The sequence below is a fragment of the Lethenteron reissneri genome, chromosome 51 (assembly GCF_015708825.2).
Source record: "Lethenteron reissneri isolate LAM-NWPU_2019-01 chromosome 51, ASM1570882v1, whole genome shotgun sequence".
NCBI classification, from domain to species: domain Eukaryota; kingdom Metazoa; phylum Chordata; class Hyperoartia; order Petromyzontiformes; family Petromyzontidae; genus Lethenteron; species Lethenteron reissneri.
Window position 1 is genome coordinate 12,236,493 of NC_083829.1, and position 18,881 is coordinate 12,255,373.

General features: G+C 48.7%; 1 protein-coding gene across 1 annotated transcript in view; it reads right to left on the reverse strand.

Moving 5' to 3' along the window:
* LOC133355578 (actin nucleation-promoting factor WASL-like) overlaps nt 1-18,804 on the reverse strand; it is a 34,336-nt gene extending 15,532 nt beyond the window's left edge. Inside the window, exons 1-7 of the mRNA XM_061572921.1 lie at nt 18,461-18,804; nt 10,803-10,940; nt 9,699-9,785; nt 6,199-6,286; nt 5,490-5,688; nt 1,083-1,125; nt 537-681 (exon numbers count right to left, since the gene is read on the reverse strand). Of these exons, the coding sequence (XP_061428905.1) occupies nt 537-681; nt 1,083-1,125; nt 5,490-5,688; nt 6,199-6,286; nt 9,699-9,785; nt 10,803-10,940; nt 18,461-18,568 (808 nt within the window). The 5' untranslated portion in view covers nt 18,569-18,804. The remainder of the gene's footprint in view (nt 1-536; nt 682-1,082; nt 1,126-5,489; nt 5,689-6,198; nt 6,287-9,698; nt 9,786-10,802; nt 10,941-18,460) is intronic.
* Nucleotides 18,805-18,881: the final 77 nt, after the last annotated feature.

An 18,881-nucleotide genomic window follows, 5' to 3' on the forward strand; every position in this document is an offset into this window, starting at 1 on the left:
TCGTGTTAAACCATAAAGGTGTCACCCATTAATAAATAATTCTAGATGGCATTGTGAGCAGGGTGGATAAACCACACGCGGGCAGAAAAACAAAGACCCCCCGTAGAGCCTTAACAGGGGCAAGTGCTGGTAGCGAACACCTGTGAAAGCGGTGCACAAGGGGGTGGGTGGCTAGCACCATGCCTGGCCACCTTTGTCTCCCCAGTGCTGTTTAAACACGGTACGAGGTTCTCATTTTAGGCAACACAGGGCGAGGCCCAGGACTAGTTAAAATATTTGCCACTGTTATTAGTCTTGAGTGGGAATCGAACTCGATTCACGTACCCATCCAGTCATTCACCAACCCACTCATTTTCACACACACCCACCCATCCACTTATTTACACACTTTCCTACCTAACCGCTCATCCACCGACCCATCCAGTCACTCATTCACCTACTTGTCCACCCACTTACCCACTCACCTGCTCATTCACCCATCCACTCACCGACTCATTTACACATTCACTCATCCACCCACCCATCCACCTACTCACTCTTCTGCCTCAGCTCATCCTTGACAGCCTCCACTCCATGCTTCTCAATGATGTCGTAGATGCCCTGGGAGGTAGATCGGCTTTTCAGGTCTTTCTCCGTGATCCCCACCGACTGGAACATCCTCTTGAGCTCTGGGTCTATGTTCTGCACTCGTTTAAACACAGGGATAATGTGAGGCACACAGTAGTGAACACATCCAATGGCATTTCCAGCATTAGTAGTATCCGACTCCTGCCATGGAAATGTGGAATTTCCACAAAATTGCTCAGGGCTACCAACAGGGATGAGTAGAGTCTCACGCTACCCACTCGCTGCACATGAAAGGTTCCAGTCTCAGGGTTGTTTTGTTCAACCAGGGGTTCGACCAGGGACATCTCATCTACAAGTGACCTCTGTGCCATTAAAATGACAAAAGCCATAGCACAAAAGCAAATGTACAGCAATGAACTGAACAGGAAGCAGAGCGGAGACAACCAAATAAAAATCACAGCAGAAACAACCAAACAGGAGCCGGAGTGAGTGCGGGCCCGTTGCACTGTACTCACGTCAAAGGAAGTTTGTGGATTATAGCCGACGTGTTTAAGGTGTCTGTCAATAACGAAAAAAAACAGAGTTAGCTGAACGAAAAAAATACAGCCACTGCAATCCCAGGAACACACGACAACACATTAGGGGCCTTGTTTCATGGGAAATGCTGCCAAATGCGCAATCTTCTTCTTTCATACGGCCGATGTAGATGCACAACAAGAAATACAATCTCACATTCAAGTGCCCAAACCAGACAGTGCGTCAGGATCAGTGGAGTGTATTTCTGTGTCACCTTCATATTTGTGAATAGGGCAATACGTCATTATATGTTGTACCGTCCTTTCTCGTGACCACAGTCACACACTGGACAGTTTTTAATTTTCCATTTGTGCATCAGGTATCCACATCTGGCGTGGTTTGTGCAGTGGATGTGGTTTGGCGTTGGGTCTTTCACAAACTCCACTCAGCTCTCCAGGCTTCAACCGGGTTGAATTTGCATTCAATAAAAACACAAATCATTGCTCATCAAGATATTCGATTGACGTAATGAACCAGCCAAATTTTTGTTGTCAAGAACCCTCCACCACTTGACGCAGCCAAATTAAATGAGTTACGTGGTACACAGCACAGATGATTAGCAACGGGCCAACTGTGATAGTTTCAGCTAGCTCGCCATGGGCGAGTTTGAGAGCATCTCAAATTATTACAGGAGCAAGTGATAGGCCCCGAGGGATGTGCAGGGGAGATCTGCGTGTTTGCCGAGTCTTGACGCCAGCAATGATGCCTTGCGTCAACAAACACACGGGGGTTCTCATCCCTATTTATTTTGCACTTTCAGTGCAGTGGCATCTCAAAGCACCGTGCAAACCACAAAGACGAAAGAATTCAAAAAAACACAAGGCAAAAGACAAATATCTCCCCTATAGCCTTAACAGACCGTTGGGGCAAGTGCTGTTAGCAAGTAACACCTACGAAGGACGAAATAGCACATAAGGGTTAGTAGCGCAGCTAAACGCACACAAACACGGAATCAATGTGGCACCCGCATTATCACTGCCAATTGTCACTTTGCATGATAACAAATAGATAGATGCAAGTGAGTTGCTACAAAACCACTCATCTCCCAAATGTATCGATGCATTTGAAACACTCATGGTGTTGGATGCAATGCTTGTATTTAAAATGGTTTATATATTGATCTAAAATGTAACTGCAATGGAAACAGGAATCAACGACAAATTGTCAACCCAGGGCTGGATTAAAGGATGCCTCCTCACATCGCATGGGTCACACGGGGGTCGCTTGACCATACTTCACCACACTGGTTATTAATGGGTGAAGTTGTTGGGGGGATGGCAATTAAGATATCACTTGCCACTGATGTTAGCCATGGCTGGGAGCAGCGCACACCCCTATCACTGCACGCCATCGAATATAATACATTATTTTTGGGACACACAGTGGCAAATCCACAGGCGGAGCAGGGGAGAAGCAGGCTTGGCGCATTTCTCTCCTGGATACACGTATAAATAATAATAACACGATGTAACACAATTTTTGTCTCTGGATAGTAAGTGTTATTTTTTAATTGCTTATGCCTAAAAAGTATAGAAAATGGCTATTATTCCCCACAAACTTTGCTTTTGTGACCAGGACAGTCATATTTTGAATTTTACCTATTTTAAATGAGAAAACGGACGTATTTATGTCTTTTCATTGACGTAAAGTCAGAAAAAAACATGACTCAAAATTAACGTGTATTTATACTAAAGTAATACAAAAATTACTAAAAAAGATTTAGAAGTGAGTAGTGTTTCGAGATTTACGATTATACTGTAAATCACTTTCACGAATCAGCCCCCAAACATAGTCTTCCATCATGTTCTCGTTATACTGTCCTTGGTAGCGGCATTCAAAGTCCAGTATATCCTGGTGGAAGCACTCGCCCTGCTCCTCTGAGTACGCTCCCATGTTCTCCTTAAATTTATAAAGATGAGCATCAAGGATATGGACTTTCAGGGACATCCTACAGCCCTTTGTGCCATAGTTCTTCACCAGAGTCTCAACCAACTCCACAAAGTTTTCGGCCTTGTGATTGCCCAGGAAGCCCCGAATCACTGCGACAAAGCTGTTCCAAGCCGCTTTCTCCTTACTAGTGAGCTTCTTGGAAAATTAATTGCACTCCAGGATCTTCTTTATCTGTGGTCCGAAAAAGACACCAGCTTTGACCTTTGCCTCAGACAGCTTAGGGAAGAAGTCTTGAAGGTACTTGAAGGCTGTTGACTCCTTATCTACAGCTCTGACAAATTGTTTCATAAGGCACAATTTGATGTGCAGTGGTTTGCATCAGCACCTTCCGGGGGTCCACCAGTGGCTCCCACTTGATGTTGTTTCTCCCCACAGAGAACTCGGTCCACTGTGGCCAGTCCCACCTGTGGTAGTGCGCCTTGGTGTCCCTACTGGTCCCAAAGGCAAAACTAGCAGGGAAACTTGGAAAAACCACCTTAGAGACCCATCAGGAATGCCACAATTTTGAAGTCTCGAATGACCTCCCAGCCATACTCATCATACTTCAAGGCGTCCAGCAAGGTCTTGATGCTGTTGTGATCTTCCTTGAGGTGCACCGAATTAGCCAGGGGAAGAGACTGGTACTTGTTACCATTACGGAGCAGCACGGCTTTGAGGCTCCTGGATGAGCTGTCAATGAAGAGACGCCACTCATTCTGGTTATAGGCGATTCCGATTGCCTCGAACAGACTGATCACATTGTGGCAGAAGCAGAGCCCATCTTGACGGGTGAAGAAGCTGCAAAAAGGTTGGTGACGCTTCCTCTGATCTGTGACTTGTACACTTGCATCCAACAAGTTCCACTGCTTGAGCCTAGACGTCAAAAGCTCGGCATTGGACTTGGTGAGACCAAGATCTCTATCAAGTCGTTGGGGTCTTTTTGGTTGGGGTAGTATGGGTTTCTTCTCTCCTCAGCTCCACCTCTGACATTGTCATCTGGATCTACAACGTCTTCCTCGCTCTCCGACTTGCTGCTCTTCTAAAGACGACTGCTCTCGCTCCGGAGGAGTGGGTACGGGGAGCTCATGGCAGTGTGACACCGGGGCGATGGATGAAGGAAGGTCCGGATACGTGATAGCAGGTGCATTCTTGCCAGTCCGACGTTTGGAAGGATCCACCATGCAGAAGTAGCAATTGTTTGAGTGGTCAGTGGGTTCCTGCCAAATTCTTGGGATAGCGAACTTCATGGCTCTCTTTTCCCCTCTGTACCATCCTACAAAAATACATTTATATATGACTAATGTGCAAGAGATTCTCGCAACATTTTTTAAATATGATATATTTTTTCAATGACATTGAAAATTGTAAAACATTTTAAAATTAAAACTTTTAGAATATTAAAAATGTAAACAAATTTTATGACATAAAATTCCGAGCAACAATTGTCCATCTTACCTTCCAGAGTTGTTTTGCATTGCTCGCAGGTGAAATGAGGTGCCCAGGGTTTGTCTTGATCCCCAACAGGCATGCCGAAATATGCCTTGCAGGCCTCACACATCTTAGCAGATGCTTCCACAGAGTACTTTTTCGCTCTTGTCTTGATAAATTGGCCGCAGACATAGCAAAATGCGTCTGCCGGATGCTTGCAGCCTCTTGATGCCATCTCATAAAAATGCAGATATGTATCACATGTCCTTTGGATTGCGCTCTCATGCCTTGGGATTGCACTCTCATGCTCACATGTCCTTTGGATTGCACCACTCTTCGTTCTTACATTAACATGCTAATCCCTCACATTAACATAGCCACTTCCGTGCCCTCGTCGAGGAGGCCGCTCTCCTATCTTACAGTTACATGCTAAGTTCTCACATTAACATCACTAGCCCCGCCCACTTCTTTATGACCCTTGTGCTACACCCATTTCAAACCTTTTACAACAGTCTGCCCCAGCAGCAGATCATGCTTTCCCACCTGATGACACACGCTTGTGTTGTGCCCGAAACGTCGTGATTTATTTTATACCTACGTGACTTTACCGAAAAAACCAAAGAGTATGAACTGGTGAGCACAAGGCCCCTGTATTTATACTACGATTTATATTACTGGAAAGTTCTAGAATGTTCTAGAAGTTACTCCAAGTTTACTCAGCACTGAATTTATCTGGAATTCTCATTGAAAATAGGTAAATTTCCAAGTATCACTGTCCTGGTCACAAAAGCAAAGTTTGTGGGGAATAAGCCATTTTCTGTACTTTTGAGGTATAAGCAATTCGAAAATAACACTTACTACCTGGGGACAACATTTGTATTTTTTTGTTACATAGTGTAATTATTGCTATGACGTAAACCCATGCCGTTTCGAACGCGACCCGGGCCTGTATGGATGCGTGCGTATGTGCGTGCATGCATGGAGCGTACTGGAAGTTGCTGGGCCCGCTGATGAAGCGCTTGTCGATCTTGGGTTTAGCAGTCTTCTTGGCTGACCGGCCGAGTGTCGCCGTGGACAGCTTGCCCAGGGAGAAGGGGAAGCCCTGCTGGCCGCTGCTGGGAGGCGTCTCCACATCGCGCTGTGTCTTTGGCGCCGCAGCCTCGCTCGGAGAGAACACGGGCCCCCGCGCTGCCGGAGCGACACGACACAAACACGCGTCCGGCATACATCTGGCAGACAACTTTCTGTATTTATATGTAGCTTATTTACATATGTTAATCAAACATGTTTTAATACCTGTTTAACACGTAGGCTTTCGCGACCAATATTATTCATAATCAACGTTTTTGGGTTTAAATCGCGATCTAAACCCAAAAACGTTGATTATGAATGTTTTAATACCTGTTGATTTTATGTGTCCCTTGATTAGCAAACATTTAAATATCTTATATTGTCAATAACCGAAAATATAATGTATTAGTCGTTTTAATGTGCAATTAACGTAATATTTTTAATTGGGCGAGCGGGTGAGTGAGTGGGTGGGTGAGCAAGTGGGCGGGTGGGTGAGTGGGGAGAGGGTGGGCTGTCAATAGCAGGCTGCACGTGTCCTGACCTTGCCACTCATCTGAATGACGATTACCGTAAATGCACAGGGAACACAGAGGCCCGGGATGTGGACAGAGGAAGGGTAACGCTTACTCTGCCGTTGCTGGATTCTCTCCAAGATTGCACTGCCAAAAGCCTGGGCCTCCTTCTCGCTCGAGAAGTTGAGCCCGACTTGAAACTCCTGTTTGGTGACAAACAGAGAGACAGGTGAAAGGGGGAGGAATGGTGGTGGCAGCATCTATATATGTATGTTGAACTTCTTTTGTACCATACGTAGCCAATCCGTGCTAATCAGAGGTGTGGGGCAAGAACAATAAACTAAACACAATGAGCAGTTACAAAGAAAAGAGTTTTCAATCCAGATTTAAAAGTCCATAGCTCCAGTGGCTCCCTAATATTGGAAGAGCGTTTCAGACAGCTGCAGAAGCACATCTGAAAGCGAGCAATGCGGTGACCGTCTTTGTTCGATGGCTCGCTAAAAGTGGCCGCGAGGAAGACCAGAGTTTGTGCGATTGTTTATGCTCCTTGGCGAGATTGGCAAGGTGTTGTGCGGCAGGGATTGAGTGGGCACAGCAGCGGTGGCCACAAAAGCCACCGCGCCGCACTGGCGCCTGGCAGAGTCGTGGTCCGGCAGCACAGGAACACCACGGCGAGAGTTGCGACTCGCACGAGCCGGCAAGTAGAAGCTCTCCGATTAGTTTTTCAGTGTCGTTTGTTTTTTACATCTCCCGGTTTATCCCCAATGGTGCTATGACAGGGCTCGTGTCACGGAATAAAGAATCCATTCGGAAATCTCACGCGGTGGCACTTTCTGTGTATTGGGACCGCTTTAGCGGACGCGTCTTTGTTCCTCACTGAACTTCGCAGCTAAAAGTCCTGAAGGTGGCCCTTTCTCTATACAGCGAAGAAATACAGAACAACTACGCTCAATGCGGTTGGCAATACCGCGTGGCCTGAAAATAAAAATGTACTATAGGCGACATTTTGGACAATGGCCTTTCTTTATAGTGGTATTTTGCGCTCGTCAGCAGTGAGGTTATGAAGTATGGAGCCCAGAGCCAGTTTAGATATTGCCTATAGCCACTGCTGTCAACCGCTGCTGGGAATTGAACTCTGGTCGGCGGGTTCAGAGAGTGGCGTGTAACAACTGTGTCACTGGGGGTGACCCAGTTGTGGACTGTGGGCTGACCCTACACTGGAACTTGAACTCATCACAATCTCGTGATTGTCAGTCAGTCATTCTGATTAGTACTTATCCTGACCATGCCCGTCATCATCCAGATGACGGTTACCATAAACGCTAAGGGAACAGAGGGAGCACAATGAATGGAACGCCAATGCTGGAGCGGCGAGGGCTGGTTGAGGGCTGGTTGTGGAGGCGGAACTGCCATGGATGTAAAGACGATGACGCCAGGAATGCTGCTCGCTATGCGGACTGACTAAATTCTCCCCTTTGTTTGTTTAGGGTTAGGGTGGGGGCGACATGTCAGGCAGGTTCGGAGGGACTCGGTGTCGCAGCTGAAGCCCCGGGGACAGAGACCGGGCAACACCCAAAGCCACAGCCACAATGCGTATGGCACTGCAGGCAAGCGAGCGATCAGCGGGCGGCGCGTTTGTCCATCGAGTGAGTCCACTCCACGGGAAGCGGAGACGCAGTGGCTAACGCACTGCGCTAAGAACCCGACGAGTTCCATTCCAGCTCAAGGCCAACACCAGGGACGATTATCTAAACTGGTCTTGGGCCTCCTCTACGTCAACTCAGGCTAAATTAGTACCTGGAGTTTTGTGTAAACATCAGCACTGGGAAGACAAAGTCGGTTGGGCGTGTTGTTGGCCACCCACCCCGGCCTTTATAGGTGCTCGCTAACAGGACACTTGTACTAACAGTCTGTTAAAGGCTATACGGGGAATCTTTGTCTTTGGTGGTCACGGTAGTGGTGGTGGCAGAGATGCTCATGACGGAGATGGTGACGGTCATATAACCGTGGTTATGGTGGGACTGGAGGTTGCGGTTAGCGCAATGTGTTAACGAGCACCAATACCATCACTACAATACCGTCACCACCACCACAATATAACCACTATCATCATTGCCATGGGTACACTGCTGATGATGCACATGTTCTGAGAAATCAAAAACCGCAACAACTTTCATTTTTGCAGTGCAGCCAGCAATCGAACGTGGGTGTCTCTGTGATGCACCGTCCACAATCACCTATGCCCCTCTGCATTATCCAGTGGGCTGCACGCAGGCTCACGTGTCCCCTCGGATCACGCTGAGCTCTGCAGCCAGCGACTTTGCTCCACAGCTTCGGCACAGATTAGCGGCTGCAGTGATTTATGCCTCGCATTCTCTCCGTGTTGTGCTGCTGCCAGCGTGGGCGATGGAATGCGGCGTTCAGCAATGCACGGAATCTTCTGTTCGGTGCAAAAAGAAGGGATTCATATATTGATGGAGGTGGCGCCCCTCGCTGTCACGACAATCGGGCCCGGGTGCGGGCGCGAGGAGTGCGCTCTTCGCTAGAGATGCAATACAGTGCCGATGTGGTGTCAGATCGACGTCACGAAGCTCGCCTCGTTGTGCAGGTGTTGTATCTTTGCCTTCTGATAGAAACTTGAAATGACTAGAACAGATGATGAAACAGCTTCTTGTTGTTGTTGTTGGACAAGCAACATACCTCGCTATACCGCTCACTCCACTGACTGCATTGCAGCGCAATGGTGACGTGATGTTATTTTCCTCACCTGGTATGCAGGAAGTCGGAGGTTCGATCCCAACCCTGACGCCTGCTGCTGTATATTTGGAGTTTTCGTGTTCTCCCCTTGGTCACGTGGATTTTTTTCCCTGGGTCCTCTGGTTTTTACCCCCACCTTTATAAACATGCATCTAGATTATTTAGCTGCAATACATTTCCACCTGATAAGCCACTTTGTGATCAGGTCGCTTCTTATAAAAAGCTAATAGCTTAATGGGCCTTACCTGGCAAGAAAAAAACATAGTTTAGTTTTATTTGTATATATTTTTAAGTGATTTGTTTTATCTTTCCTATACTTTGCACTCCTATCGTGTGTTTGTATCGTTTGTTTTTGTAGTGCTCTGACTTGCCCCTACTGGACATCTGTGAAAATAGATGTATAGCTCATCGGATGACTCCAATATAAATAAATATTCCTAATTCTGAACCTCGTCACACCCACAACCAGCACCGTCCCAGCTGAGCGGCATTCGCTGGCCGCAGCCGTCTGGGAATCTCTCTCCCACGTCATACGCGGCGGCGGCCGCAGCAGCAGCATCCAGTGCGGCGTACTGGTCAGTCGAGCTGCTACAATGGCGTCTATGCTAAAGCAGGCGACCTGACGTACGGGACGCTTCTGGGCGTTTTTGAAGTGTTCACCACACCGACTGGACACGTGCACACGTGTGGACAGGGGAATACCGTTGTTGTCATCCCCCCACCATAGGAACGGGGAATTTCCACCACTGGCTGTGTGGGGGCCATGTAGGCGAGACTGGTGCCACTAAGCTTGTTGGAGCAGGAGCTGCTGCGAGCGATGGACCGGGTCGAGGGCCGAGTGCGCCGCGTGCTACTCACGTCTGCCACGAAGCAGTGGAAGTACGGCCTTAGGGTGCGGTACGTGAACTCCGCGTAGAGCTCCTGGTCCAGCAGAGTCTTCTGATCCTGAGACGAGAATGCACTGGCGGGTTCACGACTACGTCACCGCGTCCCGCCGTCATGCATCCTCCCAGACCAATTAACTGCCCACACACAGCGCCGCATCCCTGCGTGGTCGTGGTGGTGCCGGCGGAGCTGTCACTTGCTGTAGACGTTCGCAAGTCCGACCTTTCCACACGCAGTGATGTTATCCATCAGCTTATCTACACTTCTGCAGTGCAGCAGAGCATGTCTCTGTACGGTTGTGTTGTGTACCATGTGTGCCTCTAAATATTCAACAGCTTCTTTGTGGAGAATATAAACAACACTATACATTATACTCTTTGGTTCTTTTGGTAAAGTTACGTAGGTAGAAAAAATAAATTATAAATTACGACGTTTCGATCGCAACACAAGCAATCGTCATCAGGTAGAAAGATACAGCTGTAGAACTGCTGAACAAGAAAGGGCTCTTGCAACATGAGGCTATATATAGGTTTGAAGTGGGTGTCACCCAAGGGTAAGTAGCAGAGGTCGCAACCGGGTACCCGATACCCGTACCCTACCCGATACCCGGCTACCCGTACCCAGCCGGGTACGGGTACGGGTACCCGTTTGCGACCCTGGTACGGTCGGGTACGGGTACGGGTAGGCCGTGAGTCCCTCATTTCGGGTAGGGTACGGGTAAGGAATCAAAACTCGTTTGCGACCTCTGGTAAGTAGGCAGGGTAAAAAATGCTCCAAAGGAGGATTGGCATGTTAATGCAATCGAATTTCATGGGATATGAGCCCCGTCATCGCACACGAGCACCGTCGCCACAAGCACGCACAGCAGCTGCGCTACATTGCTCATGTGGGGGTGTGTGGGAGTGCGTGGGGGTGTGTGGGAGTGCGTGGGGGTGCGTGGGGGGGGAAGCGTGAGGGAGGGTGGAGGTGTGTGTCGTAGGGATGTATGGAGGTGGATGGAGGTACGTGGAGGTGCGTGGGGGAGCATGGAGGTTCGTGGGGGTGCGTGGGGGTGCATGGGGGTGCCCCCCACCGGACCTGGATGCTGTAGATGCGGATGAAGTGTGAGCGCACGGTGCTGTCGCGCACGACGCACGCCACGCCACAATGGCGCTTCCTCCAGCTCCGCTCGCCTGGCCACGCCGCAAACACCTGCACCACGGCCGAGGCCAGCGTCTGTGGGGGGGCCGGGGTGGGGCAGGGGAGGGAGGGGGATCAAGACACAGGGCATAGGTTCGGCTCCACTCACCACAGCGAGATGCTCACAGCCACGGTCCGATAGCGATGATGCTATTGCCGTCGAGCCACTGGTGACCATGATGATTTGTGCATCAGGTACACGCACCTGCCATGGTTTGTGCGGATGCGGTTTAGGGTGAACCATGAGCTTCGTGGAAAGTCAAAACTAGGGATATTCTGCATTGGGTCTTTCACAAGGTGTTTGTGAGTTATTTTAAACTCCATTCAGCTCTCCAAGCTTCATTGGGGTTGAACTCGCACGGTTGAAGGTTAAGCACATGGGTCCAAAAGGATTTGTGTGACTTCAAGCAATCATGAGGGACAATATTGAGGTCCTGGTGAATAGGTAGTCAACCATTTTCCTCTATTTACAGGACTTCCCGGAGGGTTGCAGCATTGTGGCGAATAGGTGGGTGTAATTGACAATGGATCTCTCGCTTGAGGTTTTTGTCAAGTGGTCCTATTGTGTTCTCTACTACTTTGGAGGCTATAGAGTTGGGCAGGACTCTTGCGGTCCAGTATTCTGTTGGATTGGCAGCTCCCAGGTGTCGTAGTAGGGGTCATACATGGTGGCTGGAGTGTGTGAAGTCCAGGCCTTCAATGCACTCAATCCACCATTGGCGTCTGGCTAAGTCTAAAGACTCTAGCAAGGGGCTTTGCGACCTGTGGGCTGTCCAACTTTTTGTACTGTCGGAGCAGGTTCTGGGTCTCTGTCCAGCAGGGAGTGGATTCTTTCAGGAAGCCTCGGGGGATGCTCTTCTTGGCGGCTGCAGTACAGAGGTCAACAAAACGGTGACAGCATTCTGGTGTTGCGGGAATTCGACTCACCACTCTCTCTACAGCCTCCTTATCATGTTCCTAGTCAGCTTTGACCAGGTTCCACTTTGGTAATCGTTTTGACAGAATCACGGGGATTTCAATGCTGATGTGGGTGATGATGGGCCTATGTTGACTTTGGGGAAGCTTAGAAGTATTTTGCGTGATGCTTGAAGTGTGCTCCCACTTTGACCTTTGGTAATCATGGTGAGTTTCGGGTTGTAGTCGCGTTGCCAGCGGGCAGAGTGGAAAAGTTTATTGCTGCTTGGGATCCAAAACCAGGTGCAGATATTCAGTGGACATCCAGTCGGTGAGTTCTTCACCGTCGGCCTGATCGCCTGCATAGCCCCACATAGTATGGCGGTTGTTAAAGTCACCAATGTAGAGGGCTGGGATTAGTGTGCTTGGGAGTCCTGGCTTTGTCCATTTTTTATTAGGGGCTTTATACACATTGGTGATACGCAGCTCCCCTATCTTGATGATGGTGGTGTAGCTGGCCTCTTTTTGAGTTCGTGGGAAGGCATATAACTATGCGATGATGTTCTTCACGTATATGGCCAAGCCATATTTCGGGTGGTAGTGGCTCGTTTTGAGGTTGTATCCAAGGATGTGGGAGCGATTGGCATGTAGGGTATCCAAGACGTGGGTTTCTTGGAGTGTCAGGACATCAATGTTACGTGTGTTTATTATGATCGCGAGATACTCGCACTTTGCCTGAGAGAATCCCTCAATGTTCGATTGGAGGATCCTTGTCCCGGGGCCTGTCTGGCACATTGTCTGACCTTAAACATGGCCGTTGGTGTGATTTGCGCTGTTGCTCTGGAGACTGGAAGATTGATGACCAATGTTCGGTTCGCGTTGATGGCATTCGTCGTGATTTCTCATTCAACAGAGTAGTGATTATGAACATGATGAACATGATGAACATCACCACTCTGTTAAGTGACTGTAGAAGAGCACTCGACTCTCCCATTGCAAGGTCACGGGTTCAAGTCTCGGTCGAGGGTGAACTCCGCCCATCATCCCTTGGGTTAGGGACGATGGAGCTGGGAGATGCTGCCAATGGAAGCATGACAAGGACGTTAGGAAATGTTGGTAATATTAGGTTAGGGGATTTGGGGAATGAGGGCGAGGGGGTGTTGGGAATGTGTCTACGGGAAAGGAGGTGCATTGGGAGGTTACAAAAATAATTGAGTTGGAAAGGCAAGTTCATTTAGGATGGTTTTGGGCCTGTGTTGAGAAGAAACATAGAAAAAACAATTAGAAAGCCGTCGGAGATTAGAGACCCATAGGCTCAGACTCGCACAGAGACTCGGACCATAACACAGAGCTCCATTCCCTTACCCAGAGATCCACAGACTCACACTGAGATTCATAGACTCACACACAGACAAAAGACACACGCTGTATAGCTATAACAGACTGCTGGGGCAAGTGCTGCTAGCGAGCACATATGAAAGGCCAGAACGGCACACCACGCCTGGCCGCCTTTGTCTCCCTAGTGGTGATGTTTACACACCTCAACAAGTACTCATTTGAGGCCGAGTCGACCTAGGGGGTGTTGGCTGTGAGTGGGATTTGAACTCGGGTCGCTGGGTTCGTATCTAAGCGCGCTAACCGCTACACTACCGCTCTCCACACACAGACCCATGGATACACACACATACACCAATAGACGCACACACAAACCCATAGCTGCACACACAGACACTTTAGATGCACACAGAAACCCTGACTAACAAAGACCCAGAGATTACCGGAGTTGTGGACATGCCACCGGTGTCGGCAGAATATGAGGAGTAGAGGGAGACAGGTAGGAGGATGCGGAGAGAGACACTAGTGGATGCGAGTAGAAAACGAGGTACGGAACAAAAGCTCAAGGAGGCAGGGAAAAAACTCCAAGCAGTAGGGCCGATGCAGTCGTGGGACTTGTGGAGTGGGTCTCATCTGCCGTTGGTCTACAATGAGGCAGAGAAGGAAATGCCACATTCCATGACGGGGGCAATTCCATTATATATTTTGTCTACGTTGTATAATTTAATCTCGACCATCATGGATGAGAGCATCGCGAGTTGAATGTCACCCTGGCGACGCGAATGCTGATGAACCGAGTCGGAATGCGGTGACGCCTGTCTCTGCACCCTGGGTGGAGGGCGCTCCCGGAGCCGGACATACAAGTTCCGTAGCCCCCCCCTCCTCCTCCTCCTACAAACAACAGTGCGTGGCCTGACGTGGAAAAGTCTACAACTGGCGACGTTTCGGGCGATGCCCCTTCTTCACAGCACAGAGGGAGCTAACCAAAGAGGTAGCGTCGTTCACCACCAAATCATCGGCTTCGACAAAAGTGAACAGATTCTGTCTGGTGATGCTGCTGCTGCGTTGGCAGCGGTCGCGTAACGAGCGTGGGGGCAGGGGGTGCCTTGCCCCCCTCCCCTGGTGGCCAAAGCTACGAGTCGAGGTCTCCTTGACAACCACCATGAGATTTGTTTTCAGTGTAAAATAACAACTTTTTTAATGCAAATCTTTTCATTTACGTTCCACCTTTGATTTTAATTAGAGCAGTACATTTGGCGACCGTAAGAGACAAATCAAATATTGGAGCCCCATCTGACCGATTGTCACACCACCTGAGCTAATAATGATATTATGTAGTCACTACGTCACTGATTGGCAGTGATACACAAGTACACTTAACAACAAAACCTCGACAGCATTTGTCAATCACAACACAGCGTGGCCTTAAATGCAACGGATGACGTTTCGGGTGACGGTACTTCTCCATGTCACGTAAAGTATAGCACTTTCCATCGCACTCGTTTACCGAAAGGAGCTCACACAACACTTCCAAGCACAAGGATTCGACCGGGACTCGAGTCCCCACCGGCCCACACTGGAGGCACACTCCAAGACGTCTCTATCAGCCCAGCCTCGGTTAATTATTAGAGCCGTGAGGTTTACAGCAACAACTCTGAACATGACGTCACCAGATCTCGGCACAAATCAATTCCTGCCACATGTTTCCAGTTGCCAGCTGCCAGAGGTTTTCACTTCTCTCCCCATCCGCGTAAATCACAAAACAGCTCAGTAACAGCCCATCGAGAGTCTGAACTGTCAATAGGGATACAAGAGGAAATGACCGTAGCACTGCACAGCATCACTTCAAAACAACCACCCAGCGAGTGGGGGGCAGCTGGGTGCTGCGATGAGCCTGCTGTGACCCGAGTTCGATTCCGGCTACGGCTAACATCGGTGGCAAGAGATATTTGAACTGGTGCCCGCCTCCTACCCCTCCTCCATCCCTTCATTAACCCGCACTTCTCCGTACGGCTGATGATATCGAGCAGCAGCTGTGATTTCTATCGAGATTGCCGACGAGCCACAGGAGATTGCGTCACGGGTAGTGGGACGCCGTGATGCTGCTGTAAATGATGCCTCCTTCGAATTTGCGAATCGGGCGTCCAGACGTTAAACCCGTACTGACCAGCGTGGTGAATTTATGGCGTGGGGAGGCCCTCATCGCACTGGTGGGTTTAGGAAGGCTGGAATGTGTTTGCTGTGGATAGCGAGTGGCATTCGGGGCCAGTTTTTGCATTTATACAATTCCGGATTTCGGATGTTTTCGGACCATTATGTTAGATATTTGTTTCAGACCCTAACTCCACATATTAGCTACCATCCGCCACGAAGTGGCGGTAACGTCACCACGAGGCTTGTGCTAGGCTAGGTGCACTCCATAGCACACCACTCAGGATAACCACGAGCGTCCCTGTGCAGAATGCAATTCACAAAACAGACCAGGAGACGATACGCCTCCTCTTCCTCCACAGACATGTCTCTCCCCATAAAAAGAAAGTTTTTCTTTACACAACTCATGGGTTCTTACATATATATTTTACACAGCTCATAATTTCAGCAGCATTGATTTAAAACGAGCAGAGTTTGCTTGGACTGAATCAATGCTGCTGAAATTGTGTCATTACCCTCCACCACCCGATACGGCCAAACAGTAAAAAAAGTGTGTCACGTTTACAAAAGACAAATAGTTCACAAATAGTAAACTGCTGAAATTGTGCACTCCCGGGAGGTCGATGGGTTGTCTGTGTAATATCTTGACTTAAGCTTTCGTGACTGCAGGAATACATATTCTATGGGTCTTTCGGTAAAGCCACGTAGATAGAAAAATAATAAACATATCAAGCAATCGTCTTCTCACCTGAAGGCGATTGCTTGTGTTGCGATGGAAACGTCGTGATATTTTTTAAAATCATTTTTCTATCTACATGGCTCTACCGAAATTCCCATAGAATATGTCTGTGTAATACTTCATGATTTTAACCTGGACAGATGGATTTGTGAAGGAGACATTATCGGCTCATCTAATTTGTTATGGAACACTAGAGGTCACTCTGCAGATATAAATGCTTCGACTGTCATACCAATGTGGAATTGACATCACTAGATCAGATCCACTGGGAGAAACCAGGCCCATTCCACAATGATCTGGCCAGAGAGACAGCTTCATCTGACCAAGTGTAGAGAACGAGGCTTGCATTAGTCACATTCCCTCACACCGTGATTACATTCCAGAACGGATGATGGCGATATGTTAACCACGTCGCCCGGTATGGAGGAGTTCGTGTGTTCGATCCCGACCCTGGCGCCTGCATAATTTGAGTCTGCGTGTCTCTCTCCCCGTGGTCGCGTGGATTTTTCCCCCAGGCACTCCGGTTTTTCCCTCCGCATTTAGAAACATGCATTTAGAGTATTTGGCTTGACATTAATTTCCACATGATAAGCCACGTTGTTGAGCCATCATTTCTGGCCAGGTCGATTCGGAAAAAAAGCTATATAACTCAGTGGGATTTACCTGGCAAAATATAAAATAGTTTAGTTTTTCATGGGCTCAGCAGTGCCATATAAAGCACTCGTGTTCAAAGCCCAACTTAAACTGTAGTATTCACAGAGTGTCACAAGTGATCTAGGCGACTCCACGCCCCAAGCCGCGGGGTGGACAGTTAGTTTTTGTCAGCCCTAAACCTGTGGTGGAAATTCCATATTCCTATGGTGGGGGCCTGGTCTCTCTCAGCACGAGCGGCGTTGAAATACCACGGTGGCGCATTACCACAATATAATTGTGAGCGTCGATGTGGAGAATATACGTAATACGATAACCAAGCACAACAAAATTAGAGTTTTGTTTTTACACATAAACATCAGCCACACGACCTTTTGAAAGAGGACATTTCCAGCCTCATTCAGGGTCTCATCAGCAGACTTACTCGCTCGAACCGATGCTCTGGCGCACTGCTCGATGTTTATCATGGGCAAGGACCCTCCCTGTTAGACATGGGTCCGAGTTTCGAAGTAAAATATTCCTCACAATAATCACCAGAACGCTAATGACTGGTCCCGTGCTCAGCTCTCGCAAATATCCCGGCCCCACGGGCAGCTAACAGAGTGATTTGCATGCTAGGAATGTCGGAAAATGAGATTATGTAAATCTTGTTTAAAAGTATAGCAGTGCGTGATGTTAAGTCGTCATCCACGTGGCATGAGCTGTTTGACAAGTACAGTATTATTGTACGATTGTTCAACTAGGTAAAGTGACGTGTCATTCCATCGCTGCAGTGAGTGGCACAGGCCCAAATGGTCAAGCTCCCAGGAACAAACGGCACTATTATCCAAGTTGTGAAGTGATGCGAGTCTAACACGTATCAAGAATTGAACGGGGTTATTTATGTATTGGTGTAAGAGATTGGTGGGGAGGGGGGCGAGACGACGATGATGGTAGTAGGGAATTCTATATCTTTATTTCCAGAGTGGAACAGTTCGAGGGAGGGATTACAAATATAAGGTGACCTCTTGATTTTAAGCTTTCGTGACTGCGGGATTCCATACTCTTTGGTTCTTTCCGTAAAGTCACGTAGGTAGAAATAAAATAAAATAAATCACCACGGTTCGATCGCAACACAAGTGGTCGTCATCAGGCAACTTTTTGCAACTTGCCTTATGACGACCGCTTGTGTTGCGATCGAAACGTCGTGATTTGTTTTATTTTATTATTAACTACGTGACTTTACCGAAAGAACCAAAAAGTATAAGGTGACCTACAGTGTAGTAGTGAGTGGATGGGTGAGTCAGTGAGCGAGCAATTGAGGTAGTAACTTTATGAGTGAATGAGTGGATAGGCGAGTGGATGGGTTATTGAGTGATTGACTTGTGTGAGTGAGTGAATAGTTGAGTTTGTTGTGACCTTCGGGCATGGTGAGCGAGTGTTGGTGTGGCCTGAAGTGTGGTAGTTGACCAGTGGGGTACGGGGTAAAGTCGCGATTAGCGCTACGCTGCGCCAAGAACCTGGCTACCCGGGTTCGATTCCCGCTCACGGCCAACACCAGTGGCGATTATCTGAACCGGTCCTGGGCCTCTCCTAGGTCGACTCGGCTTCAAATAGAGTACCTGGTGCGGTGTGTCAACATCGCTACTGGGGAGATAAATTCGGTCGGGCGTGGTGCTGGTCACCTAGTACCTCGTGTTAAGTACCGGACTTCATAGGTGCTCGCTAACAGTACTTTCCCCAACAGTGTGTCAAGGCTACCTGAAGGGATGTGTGTGTGTGCGTGCAGATGCGGTCCACTACTCACCACACACTTGTGTCCCAAGACATCAAAGAGAGCTCGGTTCTCTTCGGCTGAGAGCAGCTGGCAGCCTTTGTTAGTCCACTTCTTGGTGCCATTTGCGACAGAAGTCATCACAGTACCTTGCACAGCCCACCCCAACACTCAACACGGCAGTAACACAGCTACCTTACAGCCAACACCGACACCAACCCAGCAATAATACAGCCCAACACAGCACCTCCGGTTAGCGCGGCTGGCTACGTAAGGTGCGAAAGAAGTTCAACACACACTCGCAGTGTACTGTGATGTAATGAGTCTCGACACAGCCCATGCTCATGCGTGTATGGAGCGACAGTAACTGTGGGATCTTCTCATTGTCTCACCTGGTGCTTGGCGATCAGCCAATAGGTGCGAGGCAGCCCCCCTCTCGCCCTACCCCCCCCCC